Below are 22,658 nucleotides of genomic sequence, written 5' to 3'. Positions count from 1 at the left end.
AAAACAAGACTAGGCATCCATAAGGGGCTGTTCATTCCACGTAATACGGTTGGAGGTATTGGTTATTGACAGGCATTGGGCCTTACCAACATTTCAGCAATAGTACTGAAGCTGATCCCCAAGCCAAGCTCTTCCAGTATAATTCCAACACTAACATCTACCCAACAATGTGGGAAATTACCCAAGTTTGTCTTCTACACAAGAATTAGGTCAAATCAAATCCATCCACATACTGCCCATTATTCTACTCTCAATCGTCAGTGAAATATTGGAAAATGTCATCAATAGCATTATCAAGCAGCACCTGTTCAGCAATAACCTGCTCACTGACAGCCAGTTTGGGCTCCACCAGGACTACCTAGATCTTGACCTCACTGAAACATTAGCTCAAACATGGACAAAGAAATGGAATCCCAGAGGTGAGGTGAAAATGACAACCCTTGACATCATGGCTGTATTCAATGAAGTGTGGCATCAAGGAGCCCTGGGAAACCTGGACTCAAATGATATCTGGGGGGGGGGGGGGGGGGAGTCTTCACTGGTTAGAGTAATACCTGGCAGACTAGGAGATGGGTGAGGTTGTTGGAGGCAGGGTATCACAGATCCAGGAAATTTCTGCAAGAGTTCCTAAGGGCCGTGGTCCTAGGCCCAATTATTTTCAGCTACTTCATCAATGGTCAGAACTGAGGATGGTCAATGATTGCACAATATTCAGGACCACTCACAACTCTTCAGATAATGAAACAATCCATGTTTAAATGCAACAAGTGGCAAATAACATTCTCAACCTCACTATCCTGCTTGTTCCTGATCACCTAACTGTTGATTCCCTTGCTTATTAAAATTCTGTCTATATAAGCCTCAAATATACTTAAACTACCCAACCTCTACAGCCCCTTTCAGCAGAAAAAGTGTTCAAATGTAACATGCAGCAAGCAACATTCGGGTCATGTAAATGTCAGAAAATGAACATCTCCACTAAGAGACAACCTCATCATTGCCCCTTGAAATTCAATGGTATCGCCATCTCCCACTATCAACATTGTTGGGTTTACCATTGACCAAAAGGTCACCTGGACTCACCATATAAACACAGTAGCCATAAGTGCAGGTCATAGGCTAGGAATACTGTGGCGTGCAACTCATCCTCTGACTCTCCAAGGCCCGTCCAACGTCTACAAGACAGGTCAGGAGTGTAATGGAGTACTCTCCATTTTCCTGGATGACTATGGCTCCACAAATATCCACAAGCAGCCAATCCCACCAAAGCTCAGTAGCAAAAGTGTGTGTACTATCTACAAGATGCACTGCAGAAATTCGCCACAGATCCTTAGAAAGCACCTTCCAAACCCACAACGACTTCAACCTCAAAAGGACAAGGGCAGCAGCAGATATGTGAGAAAACCACCACCTATAAGTTCCCCTCCAAGCCACTCACGATCCCAACTTTGAAATATGTTATTGTTTGCTGCATTTTGTATCGCTGGGCCCAAATCCTGGAATTTTCTAAGAGCATTGTGGCTGAACCTACATCACAAGGACTGCCATGCTTCAAGGAACAAGCTCACTACCACCTTCTCAAGGACAACTTGGGACAAGCATCAAATGCTGACCAGCCAATGATGTCCAAGAATGATTAAAAGTATAATTTTATCACACTTACAATTTCAACTAATTACTCACTTCCTTAAGTACTTTACTGGACATTCTACTACTATAGTCATGTATGTGTTTCTTTTCTGCTCCACTGCATTTGTTTTTCATTTCTTATTACTGCTCAGCTTTCGTTTCTTCCTATTCTGATGAAAGAGTTGAAACACTACCTTGATCATCCTTTCCACAAATGCGGACGGGATTCAGGACTTAGAAATATTTTCAGTTTATTTAAAATAAAGCCTCTATGGTTTTGCTTTTCCCAGTCTCTGCAACTGTCCCACATTTGAACATCAATCCACATTACCTTCCCCTTGCCTCTGGCAGTCATGACAATAACTGCTGAGATCCTGAGCTCTAGAACTTTTCTTTAAACCCCTTCATGCAACATCCTTTTCTGTTCCTTTAAGACACACCTTAAAGAGATGGGTGTTAAGCAAGTTTTTGGTCACCTATCCTAATTTCCACCATTTTGGTTCAATGTCAAATTCTGTCTCATGATACCACCTCTGCAATGCCTTGAGACATTTTTCTACAATGAAGATACTGTATAAATATCAAATGTTGTGATCTGAGGAGTATTTTTCATGACAAGTTTTAAATATGATTTATCCTAACCTTCCCTTTTGTTCTTTTAAGACAATTGGAAAAAAAACTCCACTACCTCTATGAATACATTCATTCTCACCAGCTTTCCACATGTTTCTTTTCTTTTAAGGTGAAGAAAAACGAAGAAGAAATGAGTAGCAAAGACTTTATTACAACTAAAAGTCATTACCTTGTCTCGTTCCTTCGCCAACAGTTTTTCCATTGATCTTTTCAGACCCTCATCCAGTAGGTCAATCAATCGTACAGTTTCACCTGACCTTGTCTTGAACTTCTTTCTATAAACAAATGTCAAAACAAAATCTGATGTATAAAAATTCTCAAGTATTCATTTGTTGTTGATCAAATTACAGATCACCCAAATCATTTTTCAAACTTTTTTTACCTCCAAGAAGTCTGTGAGAACCTAATAAATATGTTATGGGTTGCTGTTGGGGAGGGATAGCAGTGAATTTTTGGTAGCCATGCTTTAGAGATTTAAACCCTTTCCTAATTCTGTCATGTGAGTTCTCCCTAAAGCCCAACAGTGCCACTCAATTTTCAAAACACAACTTTGTCTATAGCTGGATGGATTTCTGAATTTAGCCCATTTGCCTTAAATTTTGCTCTGTGGGCCCAGGTTTGCAAGGGGCTAAATCCACTCCTCATCAAACCCTTTAGCCCAGAAGAATTTAACCTCATTGAGAAATGAAAGGAGTGTGTTACCTTAGCACAATTTCTTCAAAAAGTGCAAAAACGTCAGAAAGATCCACTGTTTTCAGAGGAAAATCATAATTCAATATTTAAAAGGATTATATGCCGGAAAACCATGAAAATAAGAATTAAGAGCACTTACTTATCTTCACCTAAGACCACACCAAATCCAGTGTGTTCCACTCTGATCTTTTTGGGATCATACCAGCCAATCATCTGGGCTGCTGCAAAGAACGTCTGGAAATGGACACTCTGGAGTGGAAGTAAAAACAAGCACTTTTTAAAATTGATAAGATTGTTGCCAAGAATGATCATTCTAAAGCTCAGTTTTCCAAATTCACACACAGCAGAATGAAAGTTATGATATAGATATTAGAATAATCTTGTTATTGGCGGAGCTACTTGCTTAGTTGACTAAAAATTTGATACTCTCCAATTACCTGATGCACTACGATTTACCTTCATTTCACAAAACTTGGCAGAATTGTACACTGAGAAGAACAGTGTGGAAATCCAAATAGATATTGACAAGTTGGTGAAGTGGGTTGAGAGCTGGCAGATGAGGTTCAGTGCAGAGAAGTGTGAGGTGATACAGTTTGATTAGATTAGATTAGGTTCCCTACAGTGTGGAAACAGGCCCTTTGGCCCAACCAGTCCACACCGACCCTCCGAAGAGTAATCCATCCAGACCCATCTTCCTCTGACTAATGCACCTAACACTATGGGCAATTGTACCATGGCCAATTCACCCGACCTGCACATCTTTGGATTGTGGGTGGAAACCGGAGCACCCAGAGGAAACCCATGCAGACACAGAGAGAATCTGCAAACTCCACACAGCCAATCACCTGAGGCTAGAATCGAAACTGGGACCCTGGTGCTGTGAGGCAGCAGTGCTAACCACTGAGCCACCGTGCCGCCTATGGTAGGAAGATAATACAAAATATGGTAGAAAGACAATACAAAATAAAGAATTAAACAACAAGACCGTAAGAAATAAGAATAGGCATAGGCTGTTTGCCCTTTCAAGGGACAATGATTCCACCATTCAATAGGATCATGGTTGATTCAACACTCCTCACATCCATTTTCCTGCCTTTTCTCCGTAACCCTTGATTCTGCTGCTGATCAAGAATCTATTGATTTTAGCAAGTACTCAGGCCCCACACTCTCTGTGGCAAGGAATTCCAAAGACTCAGTGAAGAAATTCCTCCTTATTACAGCCTTAAATTGGCACCCCTTTCATTCTGAAACTATACGCTCTGGTCCTGGACTTTGCTGAGTTGGGAATTTGCCCTTAAGAAATCTATATGTTTTGGTACAGAAGTAGAGGAACCTGGGTGCATATGTGCACAGATCACTAAACAGTGGCACAGCAAGTGAAGAGAGCAATTTATAAAGCATACAGCGTCATCAACTTTATTACTAGGGACATAGAGTATAACAAGGAGGGGATATTGAACTTGTTCACCGTCAGCTGGAGTATTGTTGTTGGTGCCACATTAAAGAAAAGATGTGAATACATGAAGAGAGTGCAGAAGCAATTCAAAATACTTGTTCTAGCAATGGGAAACTTCATCTTCAGATAGAAGTTGGGATTGTTCTTCGAAGAGAGAAAGTGACTGAGAGGAGATTTGATAAAGGTTTCCAACATCAAGAGTGGGCTGAATACAGTACATCGGAAGAGGCTGCTCCCATTTATAAAAGGAATAAGGAGTAGGCATAGATCTGAAGTGACATGCAAAAGAAGCAAGTCTTATGCAAAAAAAACATTTTCACTCAGTGATTAATTAGGGTATGGAATACTTTTATTTAAGTTCACTCTGGGATGCTGGTCCCTAGTTGCCTTTGAGAAGGTGATGATGAGCGGCCTTCTTGAACTGCTGTAGTTCACATGCTGCCAGTTGACCCTCGATGCCCTTCGGAAGGACAGCCAAGATATTGATCCAGTGACACAGATATACAGTAATATTCTTCCAGGTCAGGAAGAAGAGTGGCCTGGGGGGAGGAACTTGCAGGTGTGGTGTTCCCACGTATTTGCTGCCTTTGTCCTTTGAGCTTGGAAGGTACTATGGATCTTTGGGTGAACTTCTACAGTGCAATCTTGTAGATTGTACACAATGGCAAGTTTCTGGTCAATGGCAGTCCCAAGGATGTTGATTGTTGGAGATGGCAACACGATTGAATTTCAAAGGGCAATGATTAGATTATCTCTGATTAGAGATAATCATTGCCTGGCATTTGTGTGGCATGAATGTTACTTGCCATTTGTCAGCCAAAACTAGAAATTGTCCAGATCGCGTTGCATTTCCAAAAAGGGCTGTGCATGCTGGGTCAATAAGAACATTTGATGCCGATATGGACAGATTTTCAATCAATAGTTAGCTATGAGGAAAGGGCAGGAAAGTTGAGTTGAGGATTACTAGATCAGTCTTGACTTCAAATATAGGCAACAGATGAGATGGGCCAAATGGCCTATGACTGCTTCTAATCTTCAGCTCACTGAGCAATCCAGCAATCTGCAAGTTTACTTTCGAAGTAACAAAGTTGAAATCCCAAATGAGTAGATGAAAGTGTAGCAGTGTGCCTGAGAATCAAACTTACCTGCCCACTATCCACAACATAGATGATCATATCAGCCTTCTCACCAAAAATCCTCTGTCGCAGAGCTGCTAAGTCTGAGGTGTCATATGTGTAGCCTCCATCGGATTTTTCTATTGTCAGAGGCAATGAGCATCCTGGTGGAAAAACAATTTTTCGGCCTTCGTCGAGTTGGACCAGACCTGTCAGAAAAATGATGAAACCTGGTTTTTGTCTTCAGTAATGACAATAATACAAAACAAAGCTCAGCAGGTTATATTTCCTCACATAATTGTAAAATAGTTAAACGTGGAATGGTTCATTACTCATATCATTATAGCTAGATTTCATTACATTCCACCTTACTTTACATTGTTTTACATATTAATTAAAAAAACAAAGATTTCAGATAAATAGAACAGCAAATTTCAATTAATGCGAACGAGTAACATTTGGACCGTAAAAATCAAACTCTGAAAAGCAGTTGTAGATTCAGAAAGTTGTGTGCAAAATGTAAAAACTGAGAGAAACATTTCAAAATAATTTTATTTAATAGGAGCTCCAGCATTACCACATTTCAGTTTCATGATTACCTTTCTCCTCAAACATTTTAACAACGTCAACCATCATGTCTTGATAGTATGATTCTCCCCTTTCAATCAGTTTTATATCCAGACAGTTATAAATTTTCTGGAATTCTGGGAAACAATTTACAAAATTAGAACAAAGCGTTGGCAGCTGTTGCTGAAAATCACTCAAACTTGGAAAACAAGTGCTGTAAACCAATAACACAAATGTAGAATAGAACACCCATATCAGTGAGAAAAACGGAAAGTATCCCAGAGAAATAAACAGATCTGTCAACTTTTATGCTTTATTAAATACCTCAGAACCCAGATTCGCTCAAAGTAAGCATCTCAACAACTGTAACCTTTCCTCTTTCATAACACACTTGAGGAACTACACCATTTTAGCCAAGGGGATCCATATGGTAATAAACAAACTTTAGTCTCAGAAAAGACTTGCCGATACCATGAGATCTACAAGCTCCTGCTACTTAACAAGACTATAAATCCCCACCACAAATGCAATTAAAGGACTTTAAAGATGAGACTTGATCATACTAATGTACTAAAAATAACTCAACTCACCCTACAGGGCCTTATAAGCAATACCTATGAGAACTGCAGGAAGATGTACATTCAGTTGAATGGTTGAAAAATTGGCAAATGGAATTCAATCTACAGAAGTGTAACATTATGCATTTTAGGAGGGCAGACAAAGCAAGTGGGTAAGCAACAGACAGGAAGATATTGAAAGGGGTAGAAGTATTTCAAGACCTTGGAGACACATTCTTGAAGATGGCAGGACAAGTGGATAATGTGGCAAAATTTGGGATTCACTCTTATACAGAAGAACTTCAATTATCTGAATATCAGATTATCTGAAGAAGATCTCAAGGTCCCAAGAGAAACATTACATCAAAGAGGTATTGTCAACATTGATCGTGTCTTTTGTATACAATTATTTAAAGTGAAGTCGGCTTACTGGAATGCTGCCGAAAACAGTCCTGGACGTCGATGGGAGCTCAGGAACCATCTCCAAATGACTGACCTCCTGCCCTGTCTCTCTCTCTCCCCACACTCTCCCAAGAGTTCTACACAGGGGCGTGCCCTAACACCCTTGACCCAGATAATCTCTCCAACATTATCCTTCCAGGGCAGAGAGTGGGAACTTGTCAAAACGTGTTGTTGGCTTTTTGTGCGCGCGCTAGTGGCAGCAACAGTTTTGCTGTTGGTATCCAGTCCAAAGTTTGGGGGGGGGGGGGGGGGGGGTTGGAGGATGCAGTGTTGCGTGGTGTGCAACTACCTAGTCTCCTGAATGGGGTGCAGACATAGCAAGTGCTCACGCTGTCAAGCCCATTGAAGTGAAGCAGCAGCAGGGAGGGGCTTCAGCAATGTTGAAGTGTGTGCCTGCTCAAAAACAAACCCCGAGACAGACAGAGGGTGGAAGGCAGACAGAGCAAGGAAAAAGCAAACTTCAGAAAACTTAGAGTCCCAGAAGAGAGGCATTGAATCAATTATTCAAACAAAATCCTGTCCACCCATCTCGTTCAGATAATCAGGGATCCTCTGTATTGGGCAGGGTACTGAATACAAGAGCAGAAAGTGGGAGGCGATAGCCTGGTAGTATTATCACTGGACTGTTAATCCAGAGATCCAGATAACACTCTGGGGACCAGAGTTCAAATCCCATCATGGCAATGGAATTTGAATTCAACAAACATCTGGAATTAAGAATTGTGATGATACTGTTCCTTTAACAAGGTTATGATGTCCTTGGCACTATTGTTTCCCCCAGAGAGGTCATAGAAGCAGTCATTCCGTAAGATCTAGGTTTGAAGGGCTTTAGGGCCAATTTGATTATAGCAAACAGATGCTGCCTCAGAAAAAAAGGCTTTCAAGTTTTAGAAAAATTCAGTAATCTTGTAAACAAATTTTATTTTGTTTAAAACTAAGTGGTTTGAGCATCTACATCACTCCTGGAATATCCACTTAACACCTGTTTAAAACAACTAGCAAAGTTAGGGTCTGGGCTACTTTCTTGAAATTTTTCAAGGGGGCTGGCTTGGTCCATAACAGATTGGGGGCTTTTTGTAGGATTTGTTCTATAGTTCCAAACTGGGATTAAGGTTACTGGACTCGAAGGCAGCGAGTGGTAAGTGTTAATGTCTTTTGTTCCAGGTGTTGATTTTGGTTGGTTTAAACACTGCTTGGGATAGCAACGGCTCTTTTAGTCACCAAGAGTTTTCTGGGGGTGGAAGAAGTGACTTTGGTATTTTGCAAAAGGTGATTAAGGCCAAGCTGCTGGAATTAGCAGACAAGCTGGAGTTGGAGCTGCTTCCTTCTGTGAGGAAAGGAGAGATAATTACAGCAATAGCTCAGCATTCAAATTTGCTGAAAACACCATCAGAATCTTTAGAGATAGCTACAGTTCAATTGAAGATAAAACAGCTTGAGTTAGAGGGAAAAGACAACAGGAATGAAACAATTTCAATTACAATTAAAAGTAGAGAGAAAAGGAGAGAAAGGAAAGGATAAAAGAGAGAATGAACTTCAGAAATTGGCACTGAGACAAGAAAGTCAGCTTAAAATGATGGAGATGAAGGCTGAAGGTAAGCATAGTGAGGAAGAGAGTTAGGATGAGCAAACCAATGGTAACCAAAAACCTGGTGAGAAACTTTAAATACATTTAAGCATTGCCGAAATTTGATGAAAAGAATGTGGAAGCCTTTGTCATCTCATCTGAAAAGGTGTCTAAACAAATGTGGTGGCCGGTGGCCATGTGAGTTTTGTTGATCCAAACAAAACTTGTAGGTGGAGCTAGTGAGGTATTCGCATCAGTATTAGAGGTGGTATCTGGGGCATATGAGGTGGTGAAGAAAGCCATCTGAAGTGGGTATGAACTTGTGCCAAAAGCCTACAATATTTCAGCAATCTAAGGGAACCTGGTCAAACCTACACAGAGTTTGAAGGGATCAAAGTAATTTTGATAGGTGGATAAGGGCATTAAAAATAGAGTAAACCTCTGTCAATTATTTTCGATGAGTTCAAAAATTCACTTCCTGAAGTAGCGAGAATTCATGTGGAAGAGTATAAAGTTAAATGGCAAGACTAGCAGTTGAAATGGCTGACGATTATGAGCTGGTCCATAAATCAAAGTTTGGCTTCCAAAATCAAATCTCAATCCACGAGAGATAGAAATTGGGAAAAGAGGAAAATCCTCAAGTGGAAAGGGACAGGTAGATTTCAAAGAAGATCATAAGGATAACTTACCACAGGGGAAAAAGGAAATCCTTGAAGGGGAAAGAGAAGTTAAAAAGCTCTGATGTTTTCACTGCAATAAAGTAGGCCACATGAAATCACAGTGTTGGGGGGTTAGGAAAAGCACTGGGAAGCCTGATGTAGGAAACAGGATAAGCCAGTCAATTTTGTTGGAGTGGTAATGGAAACCACAGTGGAAGCTAGAAAGCTGCACCAGAATGTACAACTAGTCAGAGATTGCTTAAGGAAGAAGTGCCAGACCTTCTTAGATCATATACCTGTGAAGGTAAAGTTTACTCGCATTGGCCAGGAGCAGCAGGTAAAAAGGTTACAATATTAAGAGATAAAGGATCCTTTCAATCTTTGATGTTGAAAGATGAGGAGGTATGTAACTCAGAAGGACTTATGCCAGAAAAGGTGTTAGTAATGGGAACTCATGGTGAGACCAGAAGTGCTCAATTATGTAGAGTGAGGTTAGAGTGTCCAGTGATGAATGGAGAAATCATGGTAGGAGTACTGAGCTCCAGGAATACAATATGCCCTTGCTAACGATATAGATAGTCCACAGGTAGAAGTGCTGCATACTATGGTTCAAAAGCCAGTGGAAACTCAGGCAAGCGAACTATGACAGGACACATATCCTGGGATTTGTCCGGACTGAGTGGTAATGAGGTCATAGAGTAACCAGTTGAAACAGGAGAGATCAGAGTGGAAAGATGAAAATTTAAAGCAATTGTATCAAAAGGCATACACAGAAATATAATCTGAATTTATCCCTGAATGTTACTATCTTAAACATATCTTAATGAGGAAATGGAGACCATCAAATATTCAGTCAAATGAGAAATGGGCAGAAGTTCATCAAGTTGTATAGCCAGTGGGTTATAGAAAGGTGTTGCAGGTAGCACACGAGCTACCACTAGGGGATCATTTAGGAGTGAGAAAAACAAGCTGAAATACAAAAACATTTTGGTTTACTGGCTAAGACTGCACAAAGATGTAACTGAATTTTGCCAAACATGTCATATATGTTACGTAATTGAAAAACCACAGGCAGTAATAAAACCCACACCTTTAATACCTATTCCTGCATTTGAGGAACCTTTTGCAAGAGTCTGAATTGATTGTGTAGGATCTCTACCTCAAATAAAAAGTGATAATCAGTATTTGTTAACAATAATGGAGGTATCCACTAGATTTCCAGAGGCCATTCCATTATGCAATATCACAGCTAAAAGGATTATAGTGAAATTATTCAAATTTTTCCACCACATATGGACTACCCACAGAGATACAATCAGGTCAAGGGTCAAACTTCACATCAAACTTATTCAAGGAAGTTAGAGACAGCTCAGGAATAAAACAATTCAAATCTACTGTATACCATCCAGAGTCACAGGAAGCATAAGAAAGGTAGCATCAGACATTAAAGATCAGGTTGAGGACTTACAGTAAAGCCTATCCAGATGATTGGGATAAAGGAATTGCATTTTACTTTTTGCGATCAGAGATGCACCAAATGAATCGACCAAATTCAGTCCATTTGAATTAGTTTTTGGGCATGGAAGTGAAAGGACTGCTAAAATTGATTGAGAAAAAATTGGTAAGTCAGAATTCGGAGACCATATATTTTGACTATGGGTCAAATTTTGGAGAATGATTAAATAGAACCAGGGAGTTGGCTAGGCAGCATTTAAAAGTATCACAGCATACAATGAAACAGGAAGCAGACAACAAATCAAAAATTTGCAATTTTGCTCTCGGAGATAAGGTGTTAGTGTTATTTCAACTAATATATGAACCTTTAAAAGCAAAGTTTAGTGTAACTTGTCAAGTTGAAAGAAGATTGAGTAAGATGAACTATTTGACAAAGGACTCCAGACAGAAAGAAATCTCTAAGAATATGTCATGTGAATGTGCTCAAAAGATATTTTGAAGGGAGGGAAAGCCAAAGGAGACTATTATTGGTTACAACACAGAGTGAAGAACCAAGTTTACAGGATTCTGAATTGGACATTCCTCAAATTAAATTGGATAAAGAGGAGATTGTCAAAAATTGGGATAAATTGAGTTACCTTCCAGACGAAAATCAAAATGACCTGAAGAGTTATTACTATCGCATGGACAGATATGTGGAAATAAGCTGGGAAATACTAACCTAATTATGCGTGATGTAAATATAGGAAATGCTGTTCCCATTAAGCAACATCCTTATAGGCATAACCCTCTAAAGATGGCACAGGTTCAAATGGAGATTAAACACATGCTCCAAGATGACATAATCAAAGTGAGTTACAGTGACTGGAGCTCACCCACAGTAATGGTGTCAAAAACAAATGGTACCCAATAGTCAATGCCATTACAAAGACTGAAAATTCTAATTCCACGTTTGGAAGCCTGTATTGAAAAGGTCAGCCAAGCAACTTGCATTTCTAAGTTGGGCATGCTCAAAGGATACTGAAAGAGCGAAGACAATTTTGGCTTTCGCAACACTAGTTGGACTGTATCAGTTTAAAGTCATGCCATTTGGTATGAAACATGCATCAGCTTTTCTCTGGTTTGGTTTGGTTTTAGCAAGCAGTCATTGTGAAGCTGTTGGATCCAAAGAAGCAGACCCATGCTGATACTCCCTCTCTCCGATCTCTCCTGTAAGACCCTGTGATTATTTTATCTTTTGTGCCAAGGGGTATTTATGGGGATTGTTGCAAGTATTTGGAACAGCATCATTAAACTGGGATAATCAACTGGGTTTTCGGATAGGTTCAGTTATTCTATATTCTGTTCTCTTTTGTTTGTGTCTTTTTCAGTAACCTTGTAAATAGATTGTTTTGTTTAAAACTAAGTGGTTTGACCAGCTGCATTACTCCTGAAATATCCTGAAAACACTTGCTTAAAATTAACGAAGTTAGGGTCTGGGTTACTCTCGAAATGTTTCGAGGAGGTTTGCCTGGCCCATAACAGAATCTAATGATGACCACAAATTCATTGTTAATTATTGGAAAAACCCATCTGGTTCACTGATGTCCTTTCGGGAAGGAAACTGCCATCCTTACCTTGATCTGGCCTACATGTAAATGCGACTCCAGATCCACAAAAATGTTGTTGACTCTTAACTGCCCTCTGGACAATTAGGGACAGGCAATAAATGTTGCCTAGTCAGCAACATCCTCATCCCATGAATGAATTTAAAAAAATAAGCAATATGGTTAGAGCATAACTGGAATTTTGCATACAGTTCTGGTCACCACATTCAGCATGACTAGAAGAGCTGAATATTATTTAAATTTAGGAAGACTGCAGAAAAGTCCTGCACAGATGGATTTGGGGATCCTCACGCATAAACTGCAAAAAAAAACCCAGCATCCAGTGTCCAGAGATAACAGAGAAGACAAATGGAAGATTGAGATTTAGTTCAAATGGAACAGTGTAGAAAAACAAGGAAGTCTTGCTAAAATTACACAAGGCTTTAGACAGATGACACCTGGAATATTGCAGTCAATTTGTTCCCCTCATGTCACATGACACCAGGTCATAGTCCAATAGGTTTATTTGAAATCACAAGTTTTCAGAATGCTGCGCTTCATCAGGTGAAGTCACCTGACTGGACTATAACCTGGTGTCATGTGACCTTTGACCTTGTCCAACCCATTCCAACACCAGCACTTCCACATCATGGGATCCCTTATTTAAAGGGAGATATACTGGCATTGGAGGCAGTCCAGAAGAAGGTAGACCAGCTTGATCCCAGGTATGGAGAGATTAAGTGTTCAGTAGTTTGGGCCCAAAAGAAATTAAGTTCAGAAATATGAGAGGAAACCTTATTAAAATGAGATTCTTATAAGATTTGACAGGCTCGTTGTGAAGAGTTGTTGTTATTTTGGAAGAATCTAGAACCTGGATAAATGCAAAGTGATTCATTTTAGAAGTTTGAATTTGAAAGCTAAATACAGCGCTAAAGACAGGATTCTGTAGAGGAACTGCAGAAGCTTGGGGTCCACGTACATAGAGCCCTCAAAATTGCCACCTAAGTTGATAGGGTTGTTAAGAAGGCACATGGTGTGTTGGCTTTCATTAACAGGGAGACTGAGTTTAAGAGCTGTTAGGTTTTACTGCAGCTGTATAAATCCTGCTTAGGTCACACTTGGAATACTGTGTCCAGTTCTGGTCTCCTCATTATACGAAGGATGTAGATGCTTTAGTGGGTGCAGAGGAGATTTACCTGGAAGCTGCCTGGATTGGAGGGCTTGTCTTATAAAGAGAGGCTGAGCGAGCTAGGGCTTTTCACACTGGAGAGAATGAGGAAGAGAGGTGACTTGATAGGGGTGTACAGAGTAGATAGCCAGAGACTTTTCCCCCAGGGCAGAAATGGCTATCACACGGGGTCATAATTCTAAGGTGATTGAAGGAAGGTATAGGGGAGATGTCAGAGGTAGGTTCTTTATGCAGAGTATGGTGGGTCATGGAATGCACTGCCAGTGATAGTAGTCGAGTCAGAGACATTAGGGATATTTAAGCGACTGCTGGGCAAGCAGATGGATGACAGTAAATTGAGGGGTGAAAAGGTTAGCTTGATCTTAGATGAAGATAAATGCTTGGCACAACATTATGGGCTGAAGGGCCTGTATTGTGCTGAACTATTCTATGTTCTTTGACTAGAAAGCGTCATTTCAGATTTGGGGTCACCAAGTTGAGGGCTTTTTTTCCCCTCCAAACAGATGGTCAATCTAAGGAATTCTTCATCACAGGGGGCTGTAGAGGTTGGGTTGTTAGGTAGATTCAATAAGCTGAGAGAATGATTTTAATCAGTAAGATTAACAGTTATGAAGGGCTGAAAAATGCAGTTGAGGGTTGTCAGAGCAGACATGATCTCAATGTATGGCAGAGCTAGGTCAGTATGCTTAATGGTCTACTTCAGTTCCTCTGACTTTTGTTTTTATTTTAAAAATGACATAATTGCTCTACAGAGACATTTATAAGAATGTGGTGGTCTTGAAAATTGCCAATTTAAGGAAAGATTCGATGGACGGTGTTGTTTTCCTTAGTACAGAGGCAATTTTGGGGTAATTTTGAAGTGTACAAAATAATGAGTTATTTAGAGTGGAGATGACAAAGAAGATTGATGAAGGCAGAGTGGTAGACATTGTCTAAATGTATTTCAGCAAAGCATTCGTCAAGGTTCTGCATGGTAGACTGCTTAGTAAGGTTAGACCACATGGGATCCAAGTGGAGCTCGCCAACTGGATACAAAATTGGCTTGAAGATAGGAGAGAGAGGGTGATGGTAGAAGGTTGCTTTTCACTGGAGGCCTGTGATCAGAGGTGAGCGACAGGGATCAGTGCTGGGTCCACAGCATTTCCTCATTTACATAGATTATTTGGATGTGAATATAGGAGGTCTGGTTGGCAATTTTGCAGATGACCCTAAAATAGGTGGTATAACAGACACTGAAGGTATCTCAGAGTACAAAACCACCTTTATCAGTCAATAAGCCAAGGAGTGGCAAATGGAGTTTAATTTAGATAAATGTGGGATGTTGTACTTTGAGAAGCCCTGAGGCGTGCATAGTTCCTTGAAAGTGAAGCCGCAAGCAGACAGGGTGATGAAAAGATGTTTGGCATGCTTGCCTTCATTGGTCAGAACAATGAGCACAGGAGTTGGAATATCATGTCACAGCTGTACAGGACATTGGTGAGGCTTTTCAAACACTGTATAGATTAGATTAGATTAGATTACTTAGTGTGGAAACAGGCCCTTCGGCCCAACAAGTCCACACCGACCCGCCGAAGCGTAACCCACCCATACCCCTACATTTACCCCTTTACCTAACACTACGGGCAATTTAGCATGGCCAATTCACCTGACTTGCACATCTTTGGACTGTGGGAGGAAACCGGAGCCCCCGGAGGAAACCCACACAGACACGGGGAGAACGTGCAAACTCCACACAGTCAGTCGCCTGAGTCGGGAATTGAACCCGGGTCTCTGGCGCTGCGAGGCAGCAGTGCTAACCACTGTGCCACCATGCCGCCCACAAATGTATAATTCTGGTCAGCCTTCTACAGGAAGAATGGTGTTAAACTTGAGAGGGTGCAGAAAAGATTTACAAAGATATAGCCTCGACTGGAGGGTTTGCATAATAGGAAGAGGTTGAATAGGCTGGGGCTTTTTTCGCTGGAGCATCGGAGACTGAAGGTGAGCACATGAGGTGTATAAAATCATGAGTGGTATGGATAGGATGAATAACCAAAGTCTTTTTCCTAGGGTAGGAGGAGTCCAAAATTAGAGGGCCTAGGTTTAAGGTGAGAGGAAAAGATTTATTACTCCTTTAACAAATCAATGCATTGTTTTGTAAGTACCATGTGAGTAATTTCATGATAATTTAATCAGATATGCTCTTTTGAAAAATGGATTTTGCACAAAAACAGAAACAATACTAGGAGACAGGCATGTTTTTGACAAATGCTACTTTAGGGATATAGGAAAAGAAAGAAGTCATTCAGCCCCTCAAGCCTTTTCCATCATTAAGCTGTGATGTGGAGGTGCCAGTGTTGGATTGGGGTGGACAAGGTCAGAAGTCACACAACACCAGGTTATAGTCCAACAGCTTTATTTGAAATCACAAGCTTTCAGAGTGCTGCTGCTTCAGCAGGTAAAATCTGAGCAATGCTCCAAAAGCTTGTGATTTTAAATAAACCTGTTGGACTATAACCGGGTGTCATGTCACTTCTGACCTCATCATTAAGCTGAATTATGGCTGATTTGTACCTAATCTATATTTATCAGGATCCGATCCAGATGCTTTGATACCTCCAAGCTGAAAAGAACTATGGCTTAAAAAGTTTCAATTGTCAAACTAAAAATTTCCTCTAATGTTCCACAAAGGTTCGAGTTTTGCATTTTTTTTTGTCAAATCCAGGCTAAATCTTTTCCTTTCTCGATTCTTAATTTCTAGCTTACCCTTCCGAGAAACATCACAGATCAGATTCCAAGCCTTAGTAATTTCTTGATTGTGGCTCTGCAGTTGTACCACACACTCATACGCCCGCTTCTTAAAGTTTTCCTCTTCATCAAATCTCTTTTTGGATTCCTGTAAACATAGGACAATTGTTGAAACGTTCAAACATAGTAAACAGGGCATAGAAGAGGTAATGGATTGAAACCTGGGTTGAACAGGTTGCCTTATGAGGAAAGGGTGGACAGGCTGTGCTTGCTTCCACAGTAGTTCAGAAGATTAAGTGATGAATTGTTTGAAACATATAAGATTCTGAATGGTCTTGACAAGATGGCTGTAGAAATGAATTTTCTTCGGAGGGTTATGCAAATTTGGAATTTTGCCTCAGATGGTGGGGGGAAGAATCACTGAATTTTTTTTGAGGCACAGGTAAATTGATTCCATTGTCTACAAGCATCTAAGGTAATCAGGGGAAAGACAGGAATGTAAAATTCAAAACACAAACTGGACAGCTATGATCTGACCCTCCTTCTTAGTTTGCATGCTCATTTGATGCAACACTCAAATAGTGGGTATAATAAAGCAAGAGCCTTTCTTTAAAATAAAACTGACATTGAATTAAGTGGAGGATAACTGGTGGAATATGACTGAAAAGCAGTCAGGTTTTGTAACCTTGCACAGAACTGTTGTTAAATTCCACCCAAAGTATTGCTACATATGGACTACATAAAAGTTAGTGCCACTGGAGTACCATTTACCAGAATGAGCCTAAAATTGAGAACTTAGATCTATCAGGAAAGACTGAACAGGTTGCAATACAAAGATATTTAAGATCATGGGAGGGCTGCATAGGATCGGCAGAGAAGTTTGTTGTGGTTCTGTTCACCGAGCTGGGAATTTGTGTTGCAGACGTTTCGTCCCCTATCTAGGTGACATCCTCAGTGCTTGGGAGCCTCCTGTGAAGCGCTTCTGTGATGTTTCCTCTGGCATTTATAGTGGTTTGTCTCTGCCGCTTCTGGTTGTCAGTTCCAGCAACCACCCTAACACACACAAAAGAAGTTGCATCAAGACACTGTTCAAAAGGGCCACAACACACTGCAGGACACCAGATCTGCAAAAGAGGAAGAAGAACACCTCTACAAGGTATTCGCCAAAAATGGATACCCCCACAATTTCATCAACAGATGCCTAAGGGCAAGACAACAGAATGAGGACACGTCACAACCCAAAGGACTAGCTACGTTACCATACATCAAGAACATTTCTGAACTGACAGCCAGACTACTGCGACCACTAGGACTCATAACAGCACACAAACCAACAGCCACTCTCAGACAACAACTCACCAGGACGAAGGACCCGATACCCAGCATGAGCAAAACCAATGTAGTGTATAAAATCCCATGCAAGGACTGCACAAAACACTACATAAGACAAACAGGAAGACAGCTAATGATCCGCATCCATGAATAACAACTAGCCACGAAATGACACGACCAGCTAACCTTAGTAGCCACACACTCAGATGACAAGCAACATGAGTTTGACTGGGACAACACTACTATTATAGGACAAGACAAACAGAGAACAGCCAGGGAATTCCTAGAGGCATGGCATTCATCCACAGATTCAATCAATAAGCACATCGAGCTGGACCCAATATACTGGCCACTGCAGCGGACAGCTGGAACTGACAACCGGAAGCGGCAGAGACAAACCACTAAATGCAGGAGGAAACATCACAGAAGCGCTTCACAGGAGCTCCCAAACACTGAGGATGTCACCTAGACAGGGGACAAAACATCTGCAACACAAATTCCCAGCTCGGCGAACAGAACCACAACAATGAGCACCCGAGCTACAAATCTTCTCTCAAACTTTGAACAGAGAAGTTTCTACTTACAGGCAAGACCAAAACCAAGGGCCATAAATATGAGAGAGCTCAATATAAATACAATACAGGATTCAGAAAAAAACCTCTTTACAGAGCAAGCGGTTAGAATGTGGAATATGCGATGACAGTGTGGCAAGAGCTAGATAAACTTGTAGGGGACAAAGGAACAGAATATGCTGACAGGTTTAATTTAGGAGGGATGGGAGGAGATTCATAAATAGCAAAAATAGCCTGTTGCTGTGTTGCACATTCTATGCAATGTAATTCTATGAATATAAGGCAGTATTATATCCCAATAATAGAAGATTAAATTCCAATAATCTGCAGTCAGCATATAACTAACAATCTTTCAGCAAAGACAGCAAAGTCCAACATTTCAATGGAGCATTCTAGCTCAGCAATGACTTGGTAATCATCACAAAGAGATGTTCCACTCAGCTTAAAATGAACAGGTATAACATTTATACAGACACATTAGACTGCTTTATATAATGAGTGACAGGGACCACAATTGAAATCTCATCCTATAATTTCGATCATAAACTGTTTCCCAGATTATGGTCACCCGAGTGAGCTTATTTTTATATAATGAATTGAACACAATCATCACTGTCCATTTAAAATGTAAGACTATCTGCTTTAATGTAACTAAACGATGCTTGATGGAGCAAAATGCTTCATTGCAGATAAAATTTAAATTAATTAACTGTTGAATACTTTAAAAGATCTACATGTGCTTTGGGATACAATACAGGCCTGATATGCACTCTTTGGACATGTGGTTAAAGACAGATTCAATTAAGGCATTCAAGGCAGTACAAAATGATTACTTAAAGAGAAACAAGAGTATGGAGAAAAGTGGGGGAAGAATGGTATGAAGTAAATGATGTTTATCTGGACAGCTGATGCAGACATGATGGGTCAAGCAGCCTCCTTCTATACTGAAACATTTTTGTGACATTCTAACCACTCATTCTGTCATAAAATTAACTTTTTTCCTCTCATTGGGCTCCTACTCAGCACATCACGCCAGAAAGACAAGTGTAATAAGTTATTCTGACTGACACATGGCAAGTTTTTATTTTCTTTACTGTCGCTAGCTTGGGCCAGCATTGGTTGCCACCCTTTACTGGCCTTGATAAAGAGATGATGACCTAAGTTAGGACTTTGTGGGAGGGATACTGAGGAAGGTCACTGTGAAGTACATTGAAAATTGTGTGATTAAGCTATAGCATAACAAGAATTAAGCTTACAAAGGCTATTGTAAAAAGCTAACTTGCAGATATGGTCGAGAATAAGGAGATGTGCTCGAAGCAGAAATGGAAGTACATGCCAACAAACTGTTGCCTAGACATTGTCGGTGTGGTGTGGGGAACAGTTTGCAAGTATATTACAGGAAGATAATGTGAAATAGATTAATAGAATGTACTGACCATTATTTGCAATTTCGGGGAGGATCAAGTAAAAATATGTCAAAAGCAAGATGAAAGCTGTTGCTGCACAGCTCTCAACTTGCAACTGTGTAACCTACATATAAGAAGAAATGAAACCAGATATTTGAAAAGATCACAGACTTGTTCCTCATTTCTTAGGAACCCAACAGTCACCCTTACCTCCATCCCCAGAGGATTCTTGTAAACCTTTTGGGTGGAACAATAGGCAATTAACGAGTCTCTCAAGGTCTTGATCTAGTATCATCTATAACTTATAAGCATCTTACAGGTCTATCAAGCCAAATCACATTTTCCTCTGCATGTTTTGCCTCGTTCAGACTTGTGCTTAAATCTAATTAACCAACAAGTCATTATTTATTAGACGTTACAAGTCTCAAAACAACACCCACTTCAAATCAATTTCTAGAGCATTGAAAGCTGCACTTCTTGATTCAATGCTCCTCTTCGAAATGTCAGCTATATAGTATTATTGATATCCTCCCTTCTAAATCTACATGCTCAAACACCTGGAAATAAAAGGACAATTGATGCACAGGAATATCATCCTCCAGGTTCTCCTCTAATCCACACACTTTATTTTTGGACATCTAATACAGATCCTTCACTATCACTGGATCAAAAGTCTGAAACTCCCTACCCAATAATATTATGGCAGCAGTTTCACCATATGGCATGTAACATTTCAAGCCATCGTCTCACCAATGGCTTCTCAAAGGCAGATCAGGATTCGAAATAAACAATGGCTTTGTTAGAGTATCATGTCTCTATGATTTAAAAGAAAATCAAAGCCCAAGGAATACGGCAAGGGAAAGCAAAAGGCTGAAGCAGTTTAAATATTGCAATTTAAAATATTGTGTCAAGGCAGCACTCCTTATGCCAAGAAAGTCAAAGAAGTAATATCAGAAAATGGAAGCCTTGCATGGAAAAAGCAAATAGAAAGAGAAGAAAATAAAACTTTATTTCATTTCTATACCTGAACAATGGCATGGCTGGTCAACTACTGTAACATCATTTTGTCAAGCTGAGGTGTATAAATGGGGAAGCAGAGTAAGCAGCATGAGCAACATCAGATGCAACTTACTTTGTAGAAGGCCTGAAGATCTCCAATCGGAGGGGAAACAACCAGGTAATCTGGAAACTTATCTTGCAAGTGTGCAATCAACATACCAAATTGTGTCCCCCAGTCACCAACATGATTTAGCCTGAAATTAACAAAAGATGCAATATAAAAAGCGTTGTAAAATGAAATTGCATTACAAAAGTGTGACAAAACCTTGCTTTCTATCATGATGCATTTCGTATCCTCGGCTACAGTGAGCTGGGTCATAGATGACAGAGCACTATGTTAATTTAGGTGTTGCTAGCAACCTTTCATAATTACATTGGAAATGCGGTAGCATCATATCCTGCACTTTTGCTGATAGTTGATGAGACCAATCTATGAGACGCAGGTTCTGCCACAGGTTGTAGAGCATGTAGATCACCATTTTCTACTGTCATCACCTCACATTTCCCAGGTGTAATAATCAGTGTTACAACTTCTATAAGTATGCGACATCTATCTTAGGTGAGCCTGCAAAGTTCTTCTGCCTGATGAATGCCAAAATACTCGCGCTTTCTCCAAATAAAAGATGCTACTACAGGTACTTAAATGGATCCTAGCTATGCAAAACATTTTTTATTCTACCCTTTTTGTGGAAAATTCATTATCTCAGTACTACTAGTGACCTCTCTCTCACATCTAATTTTCTAGCATACTCTGGTCAGTATCAGAGTCAACTTCTGCTCTCATCATGAAAGATTTCACTAACCTTATTTCAAATTTCAATTCCCCCTTTCACCATCACCTGGTCCATCTCTGTTGGTCTTCCTTCCTCAACTTCTCTATCTCCATTTCTGCAAATAGGCTACTAACTTATTATAAACCTACACACTCCCACAACATGTAAGGACTGCATGCCATTCTAAGTTTTACCATCTCTGTCCAAATATTCTAATGGTGCAAGCTTCCATAACAGCACTTCTTGGGCTTAACCAAGGATGTTTACCCAGCATAGCTAACAAGGTCCTTCACCAACTCCAATTCATTTCCCACACCTCTGCTCTCTTTCCTAGTCTCCAAGAACCATGACACGAGCTCTCTCCACCAGCCTCTGTAATCAATGGATCTTCCTCTGCCATTTTTACCAGGTCCAGCGAGGTACCACTAGCAAACACATTCTACTGCCCGGCATTATCTGTAAGGAGGGAAAAGAGCTGACGTTTCAAGTCTAACTGACCCTTTGACAAAGCGTCAGTTAGACTCTAAACGTCAGCTCTTTTCTCTCCTTACAGATGCTGCCAGACCTGCTGAGATCTTCCAGCACGTTCTCTTGAGGTTTCAGATTCCAGCATCCACAGTAATTTGCTTTTATACCTTCTACTGCCCTCCTTTTTCACCATTCCCTCTGTGACACACTGGTCTATTGCTGTCACCCCTAATATTACCTCCCGTTCCTGTGGCACCTTCTTGTGCATATGCAACACTGGCCCTTTCAGCTTCTCTAATCTCACTTTCCAAGGCTATAAAATACTCCTTCCAAGCAGCAGTTTACTCTCAATTCTTTCAACGTACTATATTGCATTCACTGTTTACAATGTGGCCTTCTCTACTGTGGTAAGATTAAACATAGAATGGGTTATCAATTGAAGCATACCTCTGCACAGGCTATGCATGACCCCAAGCTCCCTGTCATTTGTTATTTTAATTTTCTATCTTGTTTCCCTTTTGACCTCTGGTCCAGGACCTGCTGTGACTTTCAATGAAGCTCAATGTAAGCTTAAGACACAGAACTACTTCTTTCACTTTGACACACCCTCGGTTCTCAATGTACACTTGAATACATTTAGATCACAACCTCTGTCTCTGATGCATTCTGTGTTACTTTTTGTTGACTTGCTTCTTTATCAAATTTTCCACATTTGCAATACATGGGAGATTTGATTTGATTTATATTGTCACA

The 22,658-nt window shown here is 40.3% G+C and overlaps 1 protein-coding gene across 4 annotated transcripts in view; it reads right to left on the bottom strand.

Annotated features, from left to right (window-relative positions):
• rars1 (arginyl-tRNA synthetase 1) overlaps positions 1–22,658 on the bottom strand; it is a 57,620-nt gene that overhangs the window by 8,891 nt on the left and 26,071 nt on the right. For all 4 annotated transcript variants that reach the window (XR_006313554.2, XM_043703299.2, XM_043703297.2 and 1 more), the window contains 6 exons: positions 20,738–20,858; positions 16,314–16,443; positions 6,126–6,230; positions 5,557–5,735; positions 3,095–3,204; positions 2,432–2,537 (listed from right to left, as the gene is read on the bottom strand). Coding sequence is in view for 3 of the 4 variants with exons in the window: in XM_043703299.2 (XP_043559234.1) it covers positions 2,432–2,537; positions 3,095–3,204; positions 5,557–5,735; positions 6,126–6,230; positions 16,314–16,443; positions 20,738–20,858 (751 nt within the window). In the remaining variant the exon portion in view is untranslated. The remainder of the gene's footprint in view (positions 1–2,431; positions 2,538–3,094; positions 3,205–5,556; positions 5,736–6,125; positions 6,231–16,313; positions 16,444–20,737; positions 20,859–22,658) is intronic.

This window comes from Chiloscyllium plagiosum, unplaced genomic scaffold, assembly GCF_037043375.1.
Source record: "Chiloscyllium plagiosum isolate Xiang-an unplaced genomic scaffold, Cpla_swu_hap1 HiC_scaffold_16, whole genome shotgun sequence".
NCBI classification, from domain to species: Eukaryota; Metazoa; Chordata; class Chondrichthyes; order Orectolobiformes; family Hemiscylliidae; genus Chiloscyllium; species Chiloscyllium plagiosum.
Note: the sequence above shows the minus strand (reverse complement) of the source record. Positions and strands in the feature narration are given on the sequence as shown.